This window comes from Mastigoproctus giganteus, chromosome 6, assembly GCF_048544385.1.
Source record: "Mastigoproctus giganteus isolate SK-2022 chromosome 6, ASM4854438v1, whole genome shotgun sequence".
In the NCBI taxonomy this organism is placed as follows: Eukaryota; Metazoa; Arthropoda; class Arachnida; order Uropygi; family Thelyphonidae; genus Mastigoproctus; species Mastigoproctus giganteus.
The window spans coordinates 169,550,321-169,568,419 of record NC_143580.1 but is presented as its reverse complement, the minus strand read 5'-3'; the positions used below and the strand labels follow the sequence as shown (position 1 = coordinate 169,568,419).

General features: G+C 38.1%; 1 protein-coding gene across 1 annotated transcript in view; it reads left to right on the top strand.

The window, feature by feature from the left end:
* Nucleotides 1–18,099, top strand: part of LOC150084741 (uncharacterized) — a gene marked incomplete at its 5' end in the record, with an annotated part of 120,705 nt that overhangs the window by 30,215 nt on the left and 72,391 nt on the right. The window contains one exon of the mRNA XM_090376343.1: nucleotides 9,795–9,863. Coding sequence (XP_090232469.1) covers nucleotides 9,795–9,863 — 69 coding nt within the window. The remainder of the gene's footprint in view (nucleotides 1–9,794; nucleotides 9,864–18,099) is intronic.

The following is an 18,099-nucleotide window of genomic DNA, read 5'->3' as shown; positions in this document are numbered from 1 at the left end:
CACATGTATTCTAGAACTGTCTTTCCTCAATTTGAATTTATGCCTCCTCAGGTTCGTAATCTGAGCTAGAGAAAGAATCCCATCAGAATTGAGCCTGCTCAATCCATTAAAGGCCTTATACAGCTCTATCAGATCACCTCACAGATGTCTAGTCTCCAGATGCTGCAACTTGCAGAACTTAAGCGCTTTCTTCATAAGCGCACCCCTTTGTTCCTCTCATCAATCTTGTTGCCATTCTATGTACTCGTTCTAGCAACTCTACGTCCTTCCTAAAATGAGGCCTCCAGACCTGTACGCAGTACTCAAGTCATGGCCTGACCATTGCCTTATACAAAGGGATAATCACCTCCTTTTCCCTACTAGCAAAATTCCTGTATATCATTGACAATACCCCGTGACCTGCTCTAGAAGCTTGTCTGCACTGTTCAGAAGACTTCATATCTGACTGCACAATTACTCCCAGGTCTTTTTCATTTCTACCACCCTAAGTGTTGTACCACATGGTGCATTTCTCTGGGGTTACTTCTACCCATATGTGGTACTTTGCATTTGTCATTGTTAAACTTCAGTTCCCACTTCTCAGACCATCTGCCCAACTTTTCTAGATCCTGTTGAAGGAGCACACTGTCATCCTGACAACCTTTGTATCATCTGCATACTTGGACATACTTTTGCCCCTGGCAGACATACCCTGGTCCTATTCCATCTCTCCTTTTTACACAATTTATTCCCCATCTCCCTGACAATAGAATCACCGACGATAACTAACTCCTGTGGGACTAGCGATTCTGACTGAGGGCGCCGACTCTAAAAATTACAGCTGTGAATTACAGGCTCCGAAAAAGCGATAAGTGTTTGCCATTTTATTTACCTAATTGTTATTTTATATTGAACTTTATAAGTAGCCATATAGTTCTAGATACAATGGTTATTTTTAATTTAGATAAGAGTTTTTGTAGATTACTACTTAATATACATAAACCATTGTTTCGTTCGAACCTTGCAGCCATTGTTTTTGTATAGAGTGGTAGGGATTTCAAATTTTTAATTGTGGCAACTAGGTAGCTCTAATGTAAAATTATATAGCGTAATTTGCATCCCTGCATTTAGTATTCTATTTGATAGTGTAGTGTTGACAATTATTTAATTAAATTTATTTATCTTATTAATTTAAAATATCATGTCCCAGACTAGAGCAGAAAAGCAATGGGCACAAAGTGGCAGGAGTGCTGTGACTCGGGTGAGAACTGAGGGGGGCATTCTCCAACGCATCACAGCCTAAAAACATGTGCAACTTGTGAAATGTTTGCCGAACTCTCTGGAACGGAACATGATCTAGCCAAGGAGGATGTCTTTGTGTGTGCCAGGTGCACAGTGTCTAGAAATTAGGCGTCAGCTCAGCATTCTGATGGGTGTCTATGAGAGCTTGAGGTGTAGAGTAGATGCCCTCGAAGAAATTAAGGAGGGGCCTGTCAAGCTGTCAGCTGCCCAACTCAATGCCAGAGCTCACTCCTGGGCATCAGGCAACACAGCGGCAACCTCCAAGGCAGAATGCGCTGGTCCCACAGGAATTAGTTATTGTCAGTGACTCTATTGTCAGGGAGACGGGGAATATATTGTGTAAAAAGGATATATGGAATAGGACCAGGGTATGTCTGCCAGGGGCAAAAGTTGATGATGTAAAGCATATATCATCTTTTAAGGGCACAAAGGGTGATATTGTTGTACATGTTGGCACCAATGACATTAAGAGTAGGAGATCTGCAGATTTACTTAACAAGTACAGGTCAATGTTGCAAAAAATCATGAATTAGGGTTAAATTTGAAATTCTGCCCAGACATGATAGGAGGGAGTACATGATGAGAGCCTTGTCAATCAATTCGGCCCTGGAGGAAATGTGCAAGGCTCAAGGAGTAAAATTTTTTTTAGCCTGATCTGTGCTTGTTAATAGGAGAGACTGCTTCTACAGGGATGGGATAGACTTAAATAGAAAGGGTGCAAGAATATTTGCTGATGCTATCGAGGCAGTGTTAGGTGGGTCGGAAAACTGCTAGCTTTGGGGGGGGCGGATTCACAGACTAAAAGTTTAAAAGTAGCTGCAGGCAGAGGTGAAGGTGATTCTTGCACTACTTCTATTAGAATAAGCAGCGGCGTGGAGTGAGGAGTGTTGTTGGGTTTCAGGGACTGATGGCAGTCATCGTGAAAGAGGTGGGTATATGGGATGTGTTAGGGTAACTAATAATAAGAATAGGTACATGTATACTTGCATGTATACCAATGCTAGAAGTATAGTAAATAAATTTGATGAATTTGAAGTGTTGGTCAAGACATCAAAGGCTGTTTGATGTCTTGATGTCAATTGTTGGGATAGCAGAGACGTGGTGTCACACAGATATAAGGAACGCAGAACTGGAATTTGGGGAGTACAATGTGTACAAAAAGGATGGGAAGGGAGGAAGTGTTACGCTGTTAATTAAGAAAAACATAAAATCAGAAGAAGTTCATCCAGTTGATATGGATGAACAGTGCACTGTTGAGTCAGTTTGGTGTGACATAAGCACTGCGAAAGCAAAAATAAGAGTAGAAGTGTGTTATAGGCCTAATGACAAGAATGAGTACAATGAACAATTGTACAGAGAATTAGAGTGGACTAGTAAATCAGAATGTCTTATAATGGGGGATTTTAACTTCCCAGATATAGACTGGAACTTATGGGTTGGTCACTCGCACACTAGTAAGACTTTTGTGGATTTATTGGATGATTGTTTTCTTCAGCAGCATGTTCGAGAGGCAATCAGAGAGGGTAATACTCTTGACATGGTTATCAGCAGTGATCATTCGTGTATTAAGAATTTGCAGATAAAGGAACCATTAGGTGGCAGTGATCATGGTGTACTGATGTGGGATTTACTTAAAGATATGATTACCATCAGGGGTCAAGGAAGGGGTTTTTGCTTCTGTAAAGGTGACTATAGTGGTCTCAGACAGTTTTTAAATTCTGTACAGTGGGACCAACTGATGATGTTACCAACAGCAAATTCTAAGTGGGAAGCATTCAAGGAATTAATAGTGGAAGCTACTAAACATTTCATACTTATTAAGAAATATTGTTAAAGGTTTAGGCCTAAATGGTTGTCAAATGAACTAATGAGACTTGTGGCAGAGAAGAAAAATGCATGGGATGCATATAAGTTATCAGGCGACACAGAAGCCTATGATATATATAAGCTAGTCTGTAATCAAGTCACAAAGGAGGTTAGACAGGCAAAGGCAGATTACGAGAAATCTTTGGCAAAGGATGCTAAGAAAAACAGCAAGGATTTCTTTACTTATATAAACTCTAAAAGGAAGGGGATGAATCTGATGAATCTGGTTCGACTGTCGATGATCCTGCTCAGATATAAAACAAACTGAATGAATATTTTGCATCTACATTCACACATGAGGAGTTATTAAGGTTTGAAAATGTCACAAGGTTACCAAATTGTAATAGGGTGCTTAATGATTTTGTAATAACTGAGAACAAAGTGGAGGAGAAATTGTTGAAGTTAAACATAAGAAAGGCACCTGGGGTGGTTGGGATCTATCCAGTTATATTAAAGGAGGTGGCAAAGGAAGTAAGCAAACCCTTAGCCATAATTATGAGAGCATCCTTGGACTCAGGGGAGGTCCCCACGGACAGGAGATGTGCAAATGTGTCCCCAATTCACAAAGGGGAATCGAATGGTGACACGAGTAATTACAGACCAGTTAGTTTAACTTCTGTTCCGGGTAAAATAATGGAGTCACTGGTTAAAGATGCATTGCAGGATCATCTAGACAAGACTGCAGCAATAATTCAGACACAGCATGGGTTTGTTAAGGGAAAGTCTTGTCTGACAAATTTGATTGGTTATTATGATGTGGCTACCAAGGAACTGGATGCAAAAAATAATTTTGATATCATATACTTGGATTTTAGGAAAGCTTTTGACACTGTTGCGCATGGAAGACTACTGTACAAATTGGAGCAGAATGGTATTAAGGGTAAGTTGCTACAATGGAAAAAAGGATGGTTGAGTGGGAGAAGACAGAGGGTGGTAATCAATGGGTGCTGCTCTTCGTGGACTAATGTTATTAGTGGAGTCCCACAGGGTTTGGTGTTGGATTGACTGTTTTTTATATTTATCAATGATATTGATGAAGGTATATCAGGCTTAGTATCGAAGTTTGCAGATGATACAAAGGTTAGCAGGGTTGTTAATGACAGTAATGGCAGTGTGTTACCAACAGGATCTAGAAAATTTGGGCTGATGGATTGAGAAGTGGCAACTGAAGTTTTCCCATGTAAAATGCAAAGTACTGCATATGGGCAGAAGTAACCCCAGAGAAACGTACCAACTGTGTGGTACTACACTTAAGGAGGTAGAAAATGAAAAAGACCTGGGAGTAATTGTTCAGTCAGATATGAAGTTTTCTGAGCAAAGCAGACAGGCTGCCAGGGCAGGTAATGGGGTGTTGTCAATAATATACAGGAATTTTGTTAGCAGGGAAAAGGAGGTGATTGTCCCTCTGTATAAGGCAATGGTCAGGCCATGCCTTGAATACTGTGTGCACGTTTGGAGGCCTCATTTTAGGAAGGATGTAGATTTGCTTGAGCGTGTATAGAGAAGGGCAACAAGATTGGTGAGGGGAAATGAAAGGATGCTCTTACCAAGAGAGGCTTAAGTTCTGCAAATTGCAGCAGCTGGAGACTAGGCACATGCGAGGTGATCTGATTGAGGTGTATAAGGCTTTGAATGGGTTGAGCATGGTGAATTCTGATAGGATTCTTCCACTTGTTCAGATTACGAACCTAAGGGGGCATGAATTGAAATTGAGGAAGGACAGATGTAGAATAGATGTGCGGAAATTTGCCTTTAGCCACACGGGTGGTTAATTGCTGAAACAAACTTCCATCTGTCGTGGAAGTTGATAGGTTAAATAAATTTAAGGAGGTACTGGACAAATATTTAGAGGGGATTATTTTGTATTTGTTTTTTTTTTTTTTTTTCGCTGATGCTACATAAGCTCATATGCTTGCTTTCTTGCATCACATGCCACTACTACTATTAAGCCCCTTAGATACCTTCATCAATATCCTTGATAAATATAAAAAACAACAGTGGACCCAACACCGAACCCTGGAGGACTCCACTAGTGACATTAGTCCACAAAGAGCAGCATCCATTGATTACCACTCTGTCTTCTCCCACTCAACCACCCTTTTATCCATTGTAGCAACTTGTCCTTAATGTCATACTGCTCCAATTTGTACAGTAGTCTTCCATGTGGAACAGTATCTTACTAGTAGTCTTCCATGTGCAACAGTATCTTACTAGTAGTCTTCCATGTGCAACAGTATCTTACTAGTAGTCTTCCATGTGCAACAGTATCTTACTAGTAGTCTTCCATGTGCAACAGTATCTTACTAGTAGTCTTCCATGCGCAACAGTATCTTACTAGTAGTCTTCCATGCGCAACAGTATCTTACTAGTAGTCTTCCATGCGCAACAGTATCTTACTAGTAGTCTTCCATGCGCAACAGTATCTTACTAGTAGTCTTCCATATGCAACAGTATCTTCATAATAAGCTTCCATGCACAACAGTATCAAAAGCTTTCTGAAATTCAAGTATTTGGTATCAAAATTTATTTTTTGCATCCAGTTCCTTTGTAACCACGTCATAGTATCCAATCAAATTTGTCAGACAAGACTTTCCCGTAACAAACTCAAGCTGCGTCTGAATCATTACTGCAGTCTTGTCTAGATGATCCTGCAGTACTTCTTTAACCAGTAACTCCATTATTTTCCCTGGAATAGAAGTTAAACCAATAGGTCTGTAATTACTTGTGTCACCCTTTGATCCCTCCTTTGTGAATTGGGGATACATTTGCACATCTCCAGTCTGTGGGGACTTCCCTTGATTCCAAGGATGCTCTCAAAATTATGGCTATGGGTTTGCTTACTCCCTTTTCCACCTCCTTTAATATAACTGGATAGAGATTTCTTCCACCCCAGGTGCCTTTCTTATGTTTAACTTCAACAATTTCTTCTCCACTTTGCTCTCAGTTATTAAAATCATTACCCTTCCTTTTTAGAGTTTAATAAGCTTCTGTCCTCCACTTCCCTACAGAATTCCTCATGTGTGAATGTAGATGCAAAATACTCATTCAGTTTGTCAGCTATCTGAGCAGCATCATCAACAGTCAAACCATCAATATCAAGTGGACTAATCTGATTCATCCCCTTCCTTCTAGAGTTTATAGAAGCAAAGAAGTCCTTGCTGTTTTTCTTAGCATCCTTTGCTAAGAAAAACACCAAATATTTCTCATAATTTGCCTTTGCTTGCCTAACCTCCTTTGTGACTTGATTACGGACTAGCTTATATCTACCACAGAGCACAAGGAATATCAGAGTGGACGAAAAAAGGTTATTGACTATCTAGATGCCTTAGCATAAATAAAATCTGAATAAATTTTAAATCCCTGGCTGAACTACCCTGAACCTCCTTTTATGAGGGAGGTAAAAAAACATGTTCTTGTTTTACACTTCCCACAAAAATCAAAAGTGTATTAAGCCTTATGTGGAAATATATCCAGTAACTGTACAAATCAGTTCAGAGTTCTCTAGTTTTGGACAGTTCATCAAGTTGTCATTAGGTCATTCATGTTTTGTTTGTAGCAAAGACCTGACCAGAATTTATTTTTGCATAGTTTGTCACATTGAAACCTCTTTGACATCAGACAATTTATGTAAGTGATAACTGCTGTTGCTTCACTAAAGAAAAATTTATTAGACAAAAAACCATACAGATCAGCATTTCATTGCTTGCTACACGTTAGCTAACATTTTTAAAATATAAGTCTAACAATTCAATTAACTTATTTTCAAAATTATGAATTTTTAACACTGCAACAGTAACTATATTGCTGGTTAAAAGTTAAGTTAGAACTTTAAAATCTGGAATTACAAAAAAAATGTTTTTAATTCTGTCAGATCTTTTTTTTAGAAGATTTTTATTGTAATGCTCAATTTTTATTAAGTTTCAACATTTGTGAATCATAATTGTGAGACCATGACTGCCCAAAGCAAACTTCCATTCCTACATAATTTAGGCATTTGATAGACATGAGAACTCTCACAAAGTTCTCTTGCCATTCACAAACCTGATGATAAGGTCTTCTATGTAATGTACTTCACTCTCTACAAGAGTAGATATTAGCATACTGGGAGGGTCCTCAGAAGAAGAGGAGGAGAAGGCTGATGTTCCCAAATTTTCTTCTTAAAGTATCACAGACTTATTTAATTGGATTCAATTTTAGAGAGCTGGCTGGTCACTCAATTCAAAGAATATTTTCACTTTAATGGAATTCCGTGATTTGTTGAGGCCTATATATGGGAGAGTATTATCATCTATAAAAATGAATCAGGTCTGTGATGAGTTTGAAAAGCCTCACAAAGGACCCAGTTTCATCCCTGTCTTTTCAAGCAATCAAGGTTTTCTTCCCTCAGAGAAGTATAGATCAGCATAGCTTTTCATTCTTAATACCTTTTACATGCCCATTATGATAGTTATCCTTTTCCCTAATGGAGATGTTAGCAATTTCCATGTTTTCTCCACGTTACACTCACTTTCAATTTAGAATCCTGACTCAGATGTAAAGAGATCATTGAATTCAGTGGACCTTGCTTCAAAGATGGTACTGTCTGCAACTATTCAAATACCTCTCCTGTAGGTGGGGATTGAAAAGAACCCAAATTTTGGAACTTCTCGCATTGTGTCCTTACGAGTCGCTTTACTAAGCTGCTATCCCTTGAGACTGATATGACAACTAGCTCTCTCTCTCTCAAGTTCAGGAGAGGAAAAGCTGCCTAATTATCATCTCCTATGATATTGATTTTAGGGAAGATTGTGACCATCGTGGAATGTAACTCTTGGTTGACCTTGGAATTCCCTTTGAGGTGCCACCCTTCCTGATGGTGGTATAATCTTGAAATTGCTATTGATTCTAACCACCTCAACTTGTGGTTGCTCTGCCAATAGCAATTTTTCTCTTGAATATCCTAAGCATCTATGTTTCATTTTGAAAAGTGAGCAAATCTAATCAGGTGTATTCAAAATGAGTTCCCCATTAACATCTACAGAATCACAGAAGCCAATGATTTTCTGTATAAAATCCAGAGCAATATGATTCCCAAAAACTGTTATTGAGATCTGGGTTATTATTTTGAACCAGAAAGCAAGAGAACAACTTTGGCTGGGAAATTCCCTGAATTAGTAATACCCAAATATTCTAAACTCTGCCAACTTTTATTGACAGATTTTTAGAACTTTAGTTAGTAGCTGATTTTTTAGAATAGCAAATAGTGAAAGATACCATAATTTTTTGGAATGTTATGTAAAGCTTGCCATTCAAATAGAAATGATAAGGAAACTTTGCAAGAAGTATTTCATCAACACAATGTAAAATCTCATATATGGCCTACGGAACTTTTTAAATTAAAGAAAAATTAATATCTGAACTTTCAGAAAATCCACTCAGTATGAGCCTGATTTGGTGTTATTGGATGTTCATCCTTTAGGACTATTTAAGGAGAACTTGCATGAATACTACTTGAAAACTAGCCACTTGGTGCATGAGTAGCTATATAACCAAAAAAGAAATTTAACAGACTTCAGAAATAATGAACAGCATTCACCGAACCAAGCTTATCATCTGTATTTACTAAGGGCAGTTAGTAACTGACGGTAAAACATAAGTTAAAATCCTTTAATTGACAATAAAGCATATTTAACTCGCAGATAATGAGGAGGCTGACATTACTTTCGTTTATCAATATAGTAGGTAAAGGTAAACTGCAGCCATTATCAACCCACTGCAGGATGGAAGCTTCCTTAACAATTCATGATGAGGGAAATGGACCATAATCTGCCACGCTGGTCCAGCGCCGATTGGCAGATCAACCGTATTTAGCAGTCAGGAGCTTGAATTCCGGTCTACTCAAAGAGCGTGTGCTACTGCACTCCCACTCCTGACCATTGGGCTACAGAGGCTGCTGCTTACCTTCTTACCTATCAATATAGTATCAGATAGAAAAGCTGAAATGTTGCATGAAGCATTTTTGTTTTTCTTTTTTTTTAAAATAATTTGTGGAAATGTACTTAAGTTGTGTTTACAGTTCCTGCTATTATAATGAAACTGAAAGCAAAACCAGATTCTTGTCACCCTCACAAGATTCACATAGTAGAGAGAGAGAGAGAGAGTGCGCATGGGTGCCAGGATTTTCCTTGTCATCACTTTCCATCACTGTCATGTATGCCAGTCATCAGTAGGGTAACATCTGATTCTAAAGCAAGAGGACTTGATAGCGCTTCACTCTCAGTAAGCTCTAGTCAGAGTTTCACTGTTGCTATATGACACACCAAAATATCAACTCTTCTATTCTACACAACTGTTAAATATGGTGAAATACAGTATTGCAACATTTACATTTTTCTATTTTATAGTACAGCACTTTTTATAACATTTTAGCAAATTTATCTATTTCTTTCAAGTTTAACAGACAGTTATATTTGGCAGACAAGTTAATGTCTGCTAAATAAATTAAGGTTTTACCATAATCCTTTTTTTTTTTTTTTTACACACTATTTACAATACATCAAAATCGTCAAACTAATACCACATTTAAAGAGCATATAAGGTGATAATTAGAAGTCCAAGTATTTAAAATTTACAATTTATTTTAAAACAATTTCTTTCTTTTATGTTAGCTCCAGGAAAGTCACCAAAAACAAAGTTTACAGCAGAACCACTCCATGTACGGCAGAAAAGACTTCAGGGTATACTTTTTACTTTTGATATTGTTGCATATAATTCTAAGTTATGCTTTAATATTTATCAGCTTGGGCTTATTTATTATTATTTTTAAAGAAACCTTTTATTCCTGCATGTTTGTATAGGTGCTAATGATTGTATTAAGTTGTATAGAGCAGCAGTTTCTAAGTAGGATCTGTGGACTGTGTAAGACTTTTCAGGGTGGTCCACAGAAAAAAAAAAGAAAAAAATGTAATGAAGCCAAACTTTTATATAACACTAGTGCAGTGGTTTCCAAACTCTGAGCACAACCCAGAATTTTAAATTGCATTGTGTTTTAATCCAAATGATGCTCGTATTGCTTACCTAGGAAATTTCCAGCTAAAAAGCATATCAAAACTAACAATATGGGGATGGGGGGGAAAAATAATAAATATATATATATATATACTGCTGCCACTTTATTAGGTACACCCCCGCTGTGCACACAAATGGTTTGTCCCACAATGTTGCAAGTCACATGACCACATCAGTTGTGGATATAGATGCAGCAGAACAACCTTTCTAGTATTAGTTAAGCATACAAACCGTAGCAAGAATGAGGAAAAGGAGTATGGACTTCGAACATGGCATGGTAGCAGTTGCAAGATGTGCTGGACAAGGCATCTCTGAAACGCCAGTTTTCCTGAACTTTTCCCGCACCATAGTTTCAAGGTTGTATTGAGAATGGTGCAACGAACAGAAAACATCCTCTCAACGGCACTCCTGTGGAAGAAAATTGCTTGTTGATGAAGAGGTCAGAGGAGGATGGTTAGAATTGTGCAAGCAAACAGACGGGCCACAGTGTTGCACATCACATCAGAATACAACCTTGGTGCGCAGAATAAAATATTGCAATTGTTGCGAATATTGCTTTGTTGCAAATGGGCTACAATAGCCAACGGCCACATCACATACCTTCGCTATCAATGAAGATCAAGAGAGCACGTCTCCTGTGGGCACAGCAACACCAGCACTGGACTATCGAGGGTTGGAAAACAGTTGCTTGGTCTGACGAGTTGAAGTTCCTGGAGCATCACGTTGATGAAAGGCTCAGAATTTGGTAAAAACAACATGAATCAATGGACCCGTCATGTCAGACGACTACTGTGCAAGGTGTGGAGAACGTTTTCTTGGCACACGTTGGGTCCATTGATACCCATAGATACACGTCTGAATGCCACATCTTACCTAAACATAGTTGCTGACCAAGCGCATCCGTTCGTGTTGACAGTTATCTTCAGTCAGATGGTTACTTCCAGCAGGATAATGTGCCAGTGCCAAAGCCCGAATCACAATGGAATGGTTCCAGGAACATAACAATGACTTTTCTTTGCTGCAGGTGCCCGCTCATTCCCAGATCTCAATCCTATTGAACATCTTTGGGATGAGCTGGAAAGGGCTGTTCGCTGCAGGCCTACACTTCCATCGAATCTCAAGGAACTGCGTGACACACTCATGTCTGCATGGTACTCCATTCCTGCACAACGTTTTCAGCATCTTGTTCAATCCATGCCTAGATGAATTCAGGCTGCTTTGAAGGCTAAAGGAGGCCCAACATGCTACTAGGTAGGTGTACCTAATAAAGTGGCAGCACTGTGTGTGTGTGTAGACTAAATCACTTACTTTATTCAAATTTTAATTCTTCAACGTACAAGTTAGTGCGAATGCATAATATTAGTACACAGTACTCTAAATTTGCAAGAACGGCATCATTTAAGTTAAATCTCATATTGTGAATACCTTCACAATGAGTTGCCATGATATTGCACTATTTTGAATAAGTAATGCTTCACCTAAGGCGAAGACATTGTTACTTATTCTTAGCGGATACCACTACTCATTTCGGGCTATTTTGTATATGTGTGGGATAATAACTCGACTATCCACTTGTCCCTATTAGACTTAGAAAAGCAAAAAGGTAGATGGAAAGTGATAGTAAGAGTGGAAGAGGAAAAGAAACGTTGTAGAAGAATGAAAGGGACAGTAACTCCTTCAACTCACACCACTCAAAAACTCAAACTCCTAGAATAGGCAGTGCTTCTCCAGTGGAGAAGGCTGTTATTACCTATTCTTGGAAACTCCGGACATCATCAGGCTCCCCCTGGTGCCGTTTCAGGCCCTTTCTTCGGTGGGTGGGTACCCAAATCGTTTCGGGGCTGTTTGGCTGTTCTTCAGTGGGTGGGTAGGTACCCTGATGATGCAATAATGACAAAACAGTTATGAAGTATAACTCCACAATATGAGAGATGCCTGATGGTGTACAAGATAAATTTATACGGAAATGCTTTAAGGGCTTAAGCCTCATGCTGTGAGAGAATTTGACAATGTACAAGTTAGTGCGAATGCATCATATTAGTACACAGCAAAAACTCTAATTTGCAAGAACGGCATTGTTTAAGTTAAATCTCATATTGTGAATACCTTCACAAGTTGCCATGATATGCCCTACTTCAAATTAGGTACCTAGCATCACCAGGGTACCTACCCACCCACCGAAGAAGGGCCAAGGAGCCCCGAAACGGTGCCACCTGGGTGGTGGTATCCGCTGAGAATAAATAATGTCTTCTCCTTAGGTGAAGTGTTACTTATTCGAAGTAGTGCAATATCATGGCAACTCGTTGTGAAGGTATTCATAATATGGGATTTAACTTAAATGACGCTGTTCTTGCAAATTTAGAGTTTTTTCTGTGTACTAATATGATGCATTCGCACTAACTTGTACATTGTCAAATTCTCTCACAGAATGAGGCTTAAGCCCTTTAAGCATTCCCGTCTTAATTCTTCTTAACAAAGTTTAATTTATCAGGGCAACTTGTTGTGAAGGTGTTTACAATAAGAGTTGTAACAAAAATGATGCCATTTCACCTACTTCGGTGATTTACTATGAACTAAAATGATGCTTTGTACTAAGTTGTTTGTCAAAGTTTAATTTTTAAACTGGGTACATGAAAAAAACAAAAATACACCTGCTTAGTCCACAGAAATTATAGAAGTGTTTCTAAATTGATTTAAAACAAAGAAAGTGGACAAACTAACTTAATTTAAATAAAATTATAAACATTGCTGTCTCTTCAGCCGATTGTTAATATATATTAAGTGAGAAAGAAACAAGATCATGAATTATTTGACAAATAATTTATATCTGCAATACTTTGTAAACTATTCAGTGGGACCACCTGGTGATGTTAACAAGAGTGAATTCAAATTGGGAAGCATTCAGGGTAGTAATTGTAGAAGCTTCTAGGCTTTTTATACAAACTAAAAGATATTTGTTCAAAGCTTAGGATAAATGGATATCAGATGAACTAATGAGAATAAAAATACATGGGCTGCATATAAATTATCAGGTGATACAGAAGCCTACATTTGGCGAGTGCCCAAGTTTCACTTCCATAAATCATGGTGGGGAGTATACATTGGTTCATTAGTTTATGTTTCAGACAAATTGGGATATTGCTCCTTAGTATGTGACTATATTTCCTGAATGCTATCCATATTGAAAGTTATCCTTCTCCTGACTTCCAGCCATTTATCATTATTACAGCTCATGACTTGTCCCAGATAAGTATATGAATTCACCTTTTCAATTTACTGCTCCCTCAGTGATTATATCCCTTTCTGTGGCATACTTGTTCATCATTACTTTTGTTTTAGCCATATTCATCTTTAGTCTGAAATCCTTACTAATGCATAACTGATTAAGATTTTCCTATAATTCTTTGGGATCATGGCTTATGATCACTTTGTCATCTGAAAATCGTAAATGGTTTAGATACTCTCATTCACATTGACTCCTTTCTGCAACCAGTCTAATCTTCTGAAAGCTTCCTCAATGCAACAGTAAACAACTAAGGAGATATTGTGTCTTCTTGTCAAACTCCTTTCTCAATTTTAAATTTGTTACTATCTTTGTCTAGTCTAATAAAGGAGGTAGCGTTCTCATATATTTTCTTCAATATTGTAATGTATGGGGTATCTATGCCTTGTCTTTCCAGTGCCCTAAACATTGCCTTATGCTGTATGGAGTCAAATGCCTTTTCATAATCCACAAATGCCAGGCATAATGGTGTTTTATATTCATTTGCTTTCTCCATTAGCTGTGATATTACATGAAGGTTGATTCTCATCAAGTATTCTTTCTAATCTGCTAGTAATGACTCTTGTGAACAACTTGTAGATTATTATTATTATTAACCATGTGGTGCAAGGAAGCCTGAGGCTTATGCTGCACCAGCCAAAAAAAAAGAGAAAGAGAGAGAGAGAGAGAGAGAGAGAGAGAGAGAGAGAGAGAGAGAGAGAGAGAGAGAATGTGGGACAATAAGCTAATTGTATCTCCTTTCTTATGCAGCAAAATTATGATTGCATTATTCCACTCCTTAGGTGTCACTCCTTTCCTAATGTATTCTGTGAAGAGTCTTGCCAGTTTGTGTCATGTCTCTTCCCCCCCCCCCTATTTTAACAACTCTACAGTAACTTCATCTTCACCCAGGACTTTCTGATTCTTCATTTTCTTCATTGCATGTTCTACCTCATCAGGAAGGATATTGGGTATGTTGTATGTGTTGCTAATTTGTGATCCATCTTTCCCACTGCTGGCATCTTACTCATATAATACAGTCCATTCCAGTTATTTGGGACACATCGGGACTAGTGCATTTTGGCCCGATTAAGTGGCTGCCCCAGCAGTTTCACGTAAATAGTTAAAAATATAATGTACCCCCCCCCCTTTTTTTTTTTTTACAATTCGTTCACTGTACGATCAAATCACGTTACGACGAACTCAACATAGTAAAGTACCGTTCACTATATGATGTGCAGTAAGCTTCGGTCATTGTGATCACGTTTGTGAATTGAATTTTAATTCTATTAAACAGCGATTCTAATTAGCAAAAATAGGCTATAAAAGCAAAGATATATTAAGCAGAAATTTACCCTTTATTACCTTACCAATTAAAAAATACGTAAAAATCGGAAGAATATATGTGATAATCAGAATAATTAATATGTACTGTAATATGTACATACGAACTAGTTGACATTTCTGTTTACTGACATTTGTGGGTGGGGATTAAAATTTAAAACAGTAAAAAGATAAGCAATCAATAATAAAGAACACAGCACACACAAAGTGCAAGTAACACAATATGTGCAAGTGAGAACAGAGTAACAAGTTACAAAGCTTTAAAAATACGAATGAAGAGAAGGCCTGAAAATTAATTTTTTTATATGATTGAAGATTTCATGGAAGTGTAAACACATTTCACCATAGTAACCCACAGAATTCCAGCTGTCGGTATTATCGCAAATTCAGTAAAATCGAGTTTACTGTCCATTTATGATAGATTTCACTAACAGAAAAGCCCATTAAACAGGTGACTGCTCATTGTTTTTATTGTTTTATGGTTGTGACCTCCAGAATTTTGACCAAACCACGTGGTACCGTCGGAGACAATCGTAGGGTAATCTCCAGTGCTGCGGTCTCCTGTCCCGCTTAAACGGCATGCTATCCCAGTTAAGCGAAGTAAACCCTGGCTTTTTTCTTGATTGGTTTCTGTCATTTAAGATTTGCCCCAAATAAATGGCTGCCCCGATTAACTGGTGGCCCAAATAACCGGAATCCACTGTACTTTATAGTATTCTTCTGCTATTTATAAGTACATCATCACTATTTTTCAGTTTCAATATATATATTGGCGCCTCCGTAGCCAGGTGGGCAGGAGTGACAGTGCGTAGCACACGCTTCTTGATTAGACCGGGGTTCGAGCCCGTGACCAACAAATACGGAGGATGCGGAAAGGTCAGGGAATGACCACCGCATATCCCCGGAGCAATATGGTCTTAGTTGCTAATGCTCCTAAATAACAAACATAAGCCTTTTTAGTTTCAATATCATTTGTCTTTCTATATTACTGTTCATGGCTGCTGATTTAAGTCCTTTGTTTTCTCTTAATGCTTGTTATACTTTTCTTGTGTTAAATCTTCTTATGTCCGCTGTATCTTTTAAATGGCTTTGCATAACTCACTATACTCAATTTTTTCCTTGTTAATGCTCTTGCTCTTCATTTGTCATCTTCTGTTCATCATGACAAGTGTTTCTTGACTAATTTTTTCTTCTTTGGAATTCTTTTAATTATAGTTTTCTCGAGCTTTATCACTTTCAGAAAGTTTGTATTCCTTGTCAGTATCTTGGTCCTGAAAGGTCTGCAGAAGCTCAAACTTGTTCTTAAGTTCCAGTACATACTGCTTTTTCTCCTCTTCTATTATCTCAAAGACCTTTGAATTATTTACCCGAGTCAGTTTTTTTTTCCTTTCTTTTCTTACATCTATGTCAAGTGTGCATCTTATGTTGTTGTTTGGTTTTTAGGAGCATTAGCAACTAAGGCCATATTGCTCCAGGATATGCGGTGGTCATTCCTTAACCTTTCCGCATCCTCCGTATTTGGTGGTGACGGGCTCGAACCCCGGTCTAATCAAGAAGCGTGTGCTACGCACTGCTGCTCCTTCCCACCTGGCTACGGAGGCGCATGTGCATCTTATCATTCTGTGATCACTTCTGACATTTACCTTGTTCAGAACAGTAGCATCATTCATATTATATCTTTTGTTAGTGATGATGAAGTCTATTTCATTAGTTGTTAATCCATTTTTTGCTCTTCCATGTCCACTTTCTGTTCACCCTTTTCTTGAAAAAAGTGTTCATTACTGACATTCCTATAGATTCTGCAAAGTCCACAAGTCTTTCACTTCTTTAATTTCTTTCACCAATTCCAAAATGCCCTATAGTTTCTCTTTCTGCTGTTTTGTTTCTTTCCAGCCTTAGCATTGAAGTCCCCCATAATAATGTAATGGGTTTTCTGTTCATCTAGAAGTCTCTCAACCCATTCAAGGCCTTGAATGGGTTGAGCACGCTGAATTCTGATGGGATCCTTCCACTTGTTCAGATTACGAACCTAAGGGGGCATAAATTCAAATTAAGAAAAGACAGATGTAGATTAGATGTGCGGAAATTTGCTTTTAGCCAGCTTGTGGTTAATTGCTGGAACAAACTTCCATCTGTCGTTGTGGAAGTTGATAGGTTGAATAAATTTAAGGAGGGAATGGTGTGATTTTTTTTTTTTTTTTTTTTTGGCTGATGCTGCATAAGCTCATACACTTGCTTTCTTGCATCAAATGCCACTGCTGCTACTACTACTACTACTATTTCAGTGTACATTTGTTCAACCTTTTCATCATTATAGCTCGATGTTGATGCATAAATCATTATAACCTTTAGTTACACTCTTAGAAATCCTGAGATGCAGTCTTGACACCCTTGGTGATGTACTTTTGAATTCCAAAATGTTTTTTATATCTTTATGGACCAAAAAGCCAACTCCACCTTTAATCTTTTCACTGTTTCCATTAGTGTCTCAATGCTTACATCACACCAAACTGACTCAACATTGCACTAGCCATCCATGTCAACTGGATGCACTGCATTATATTTTGTTTCCTAACTAATCCTTTCTCTATATGTTGTACTCCCCATATTCAAATTCTGCATCCATTATATATGAGTGACACCATGTCTCTGATATTCCTACAGTGTTTTCATTTGATGACTTGACCAGCACTTCAAATTCATCAAATTTATTTACTGTGATTCTAGCATTGGTGTACATGCAAGTATAGCTGAACCTAGTTGTGCTCTTAGTTACCTTAACACAGCCCATGTATTTCCTTGTTCCACAATGATCCACAGCAGGCTTTGAAATCCCCTCTTACCTTGCTTTCCAGGCTGCCGCTTGTTCCAATAAAACCAGTGCAAGAATCACTTTCACTTCTGCCTGTAGTTATTGTTAATCTATTGATCTGTGTGTTCACCCCAAGCTAGCAGTTTTCTGACCAAGCTGGCATTTCTTTCAAGCTAGTAGTTTTAGAGGAGTCGAAACTAAAAGTTTTCTTTGCTCCATTTGAGATTTATCTGGAGATTAGCAATTTAACAAATTGGTTGCAGGTATTAGAGAAGTTGTAGCTATTTGTATTGGACAAGGTTTCTGAAAGTAGACAGTGGGTGTAGTGTGCTATCATCAGCAAAATTGTGTATAGAATTTCCACTTAGTAGAAGAGGGTATACAAGAGGAAAAGAGTGGAAGAAAGAACTTAACCTTGGAGAAAACTAGCACTGGTTGAGAAGACTGAAGTCAGTCATCCTCTATTGCCCACAATAAGTGGCTGGAA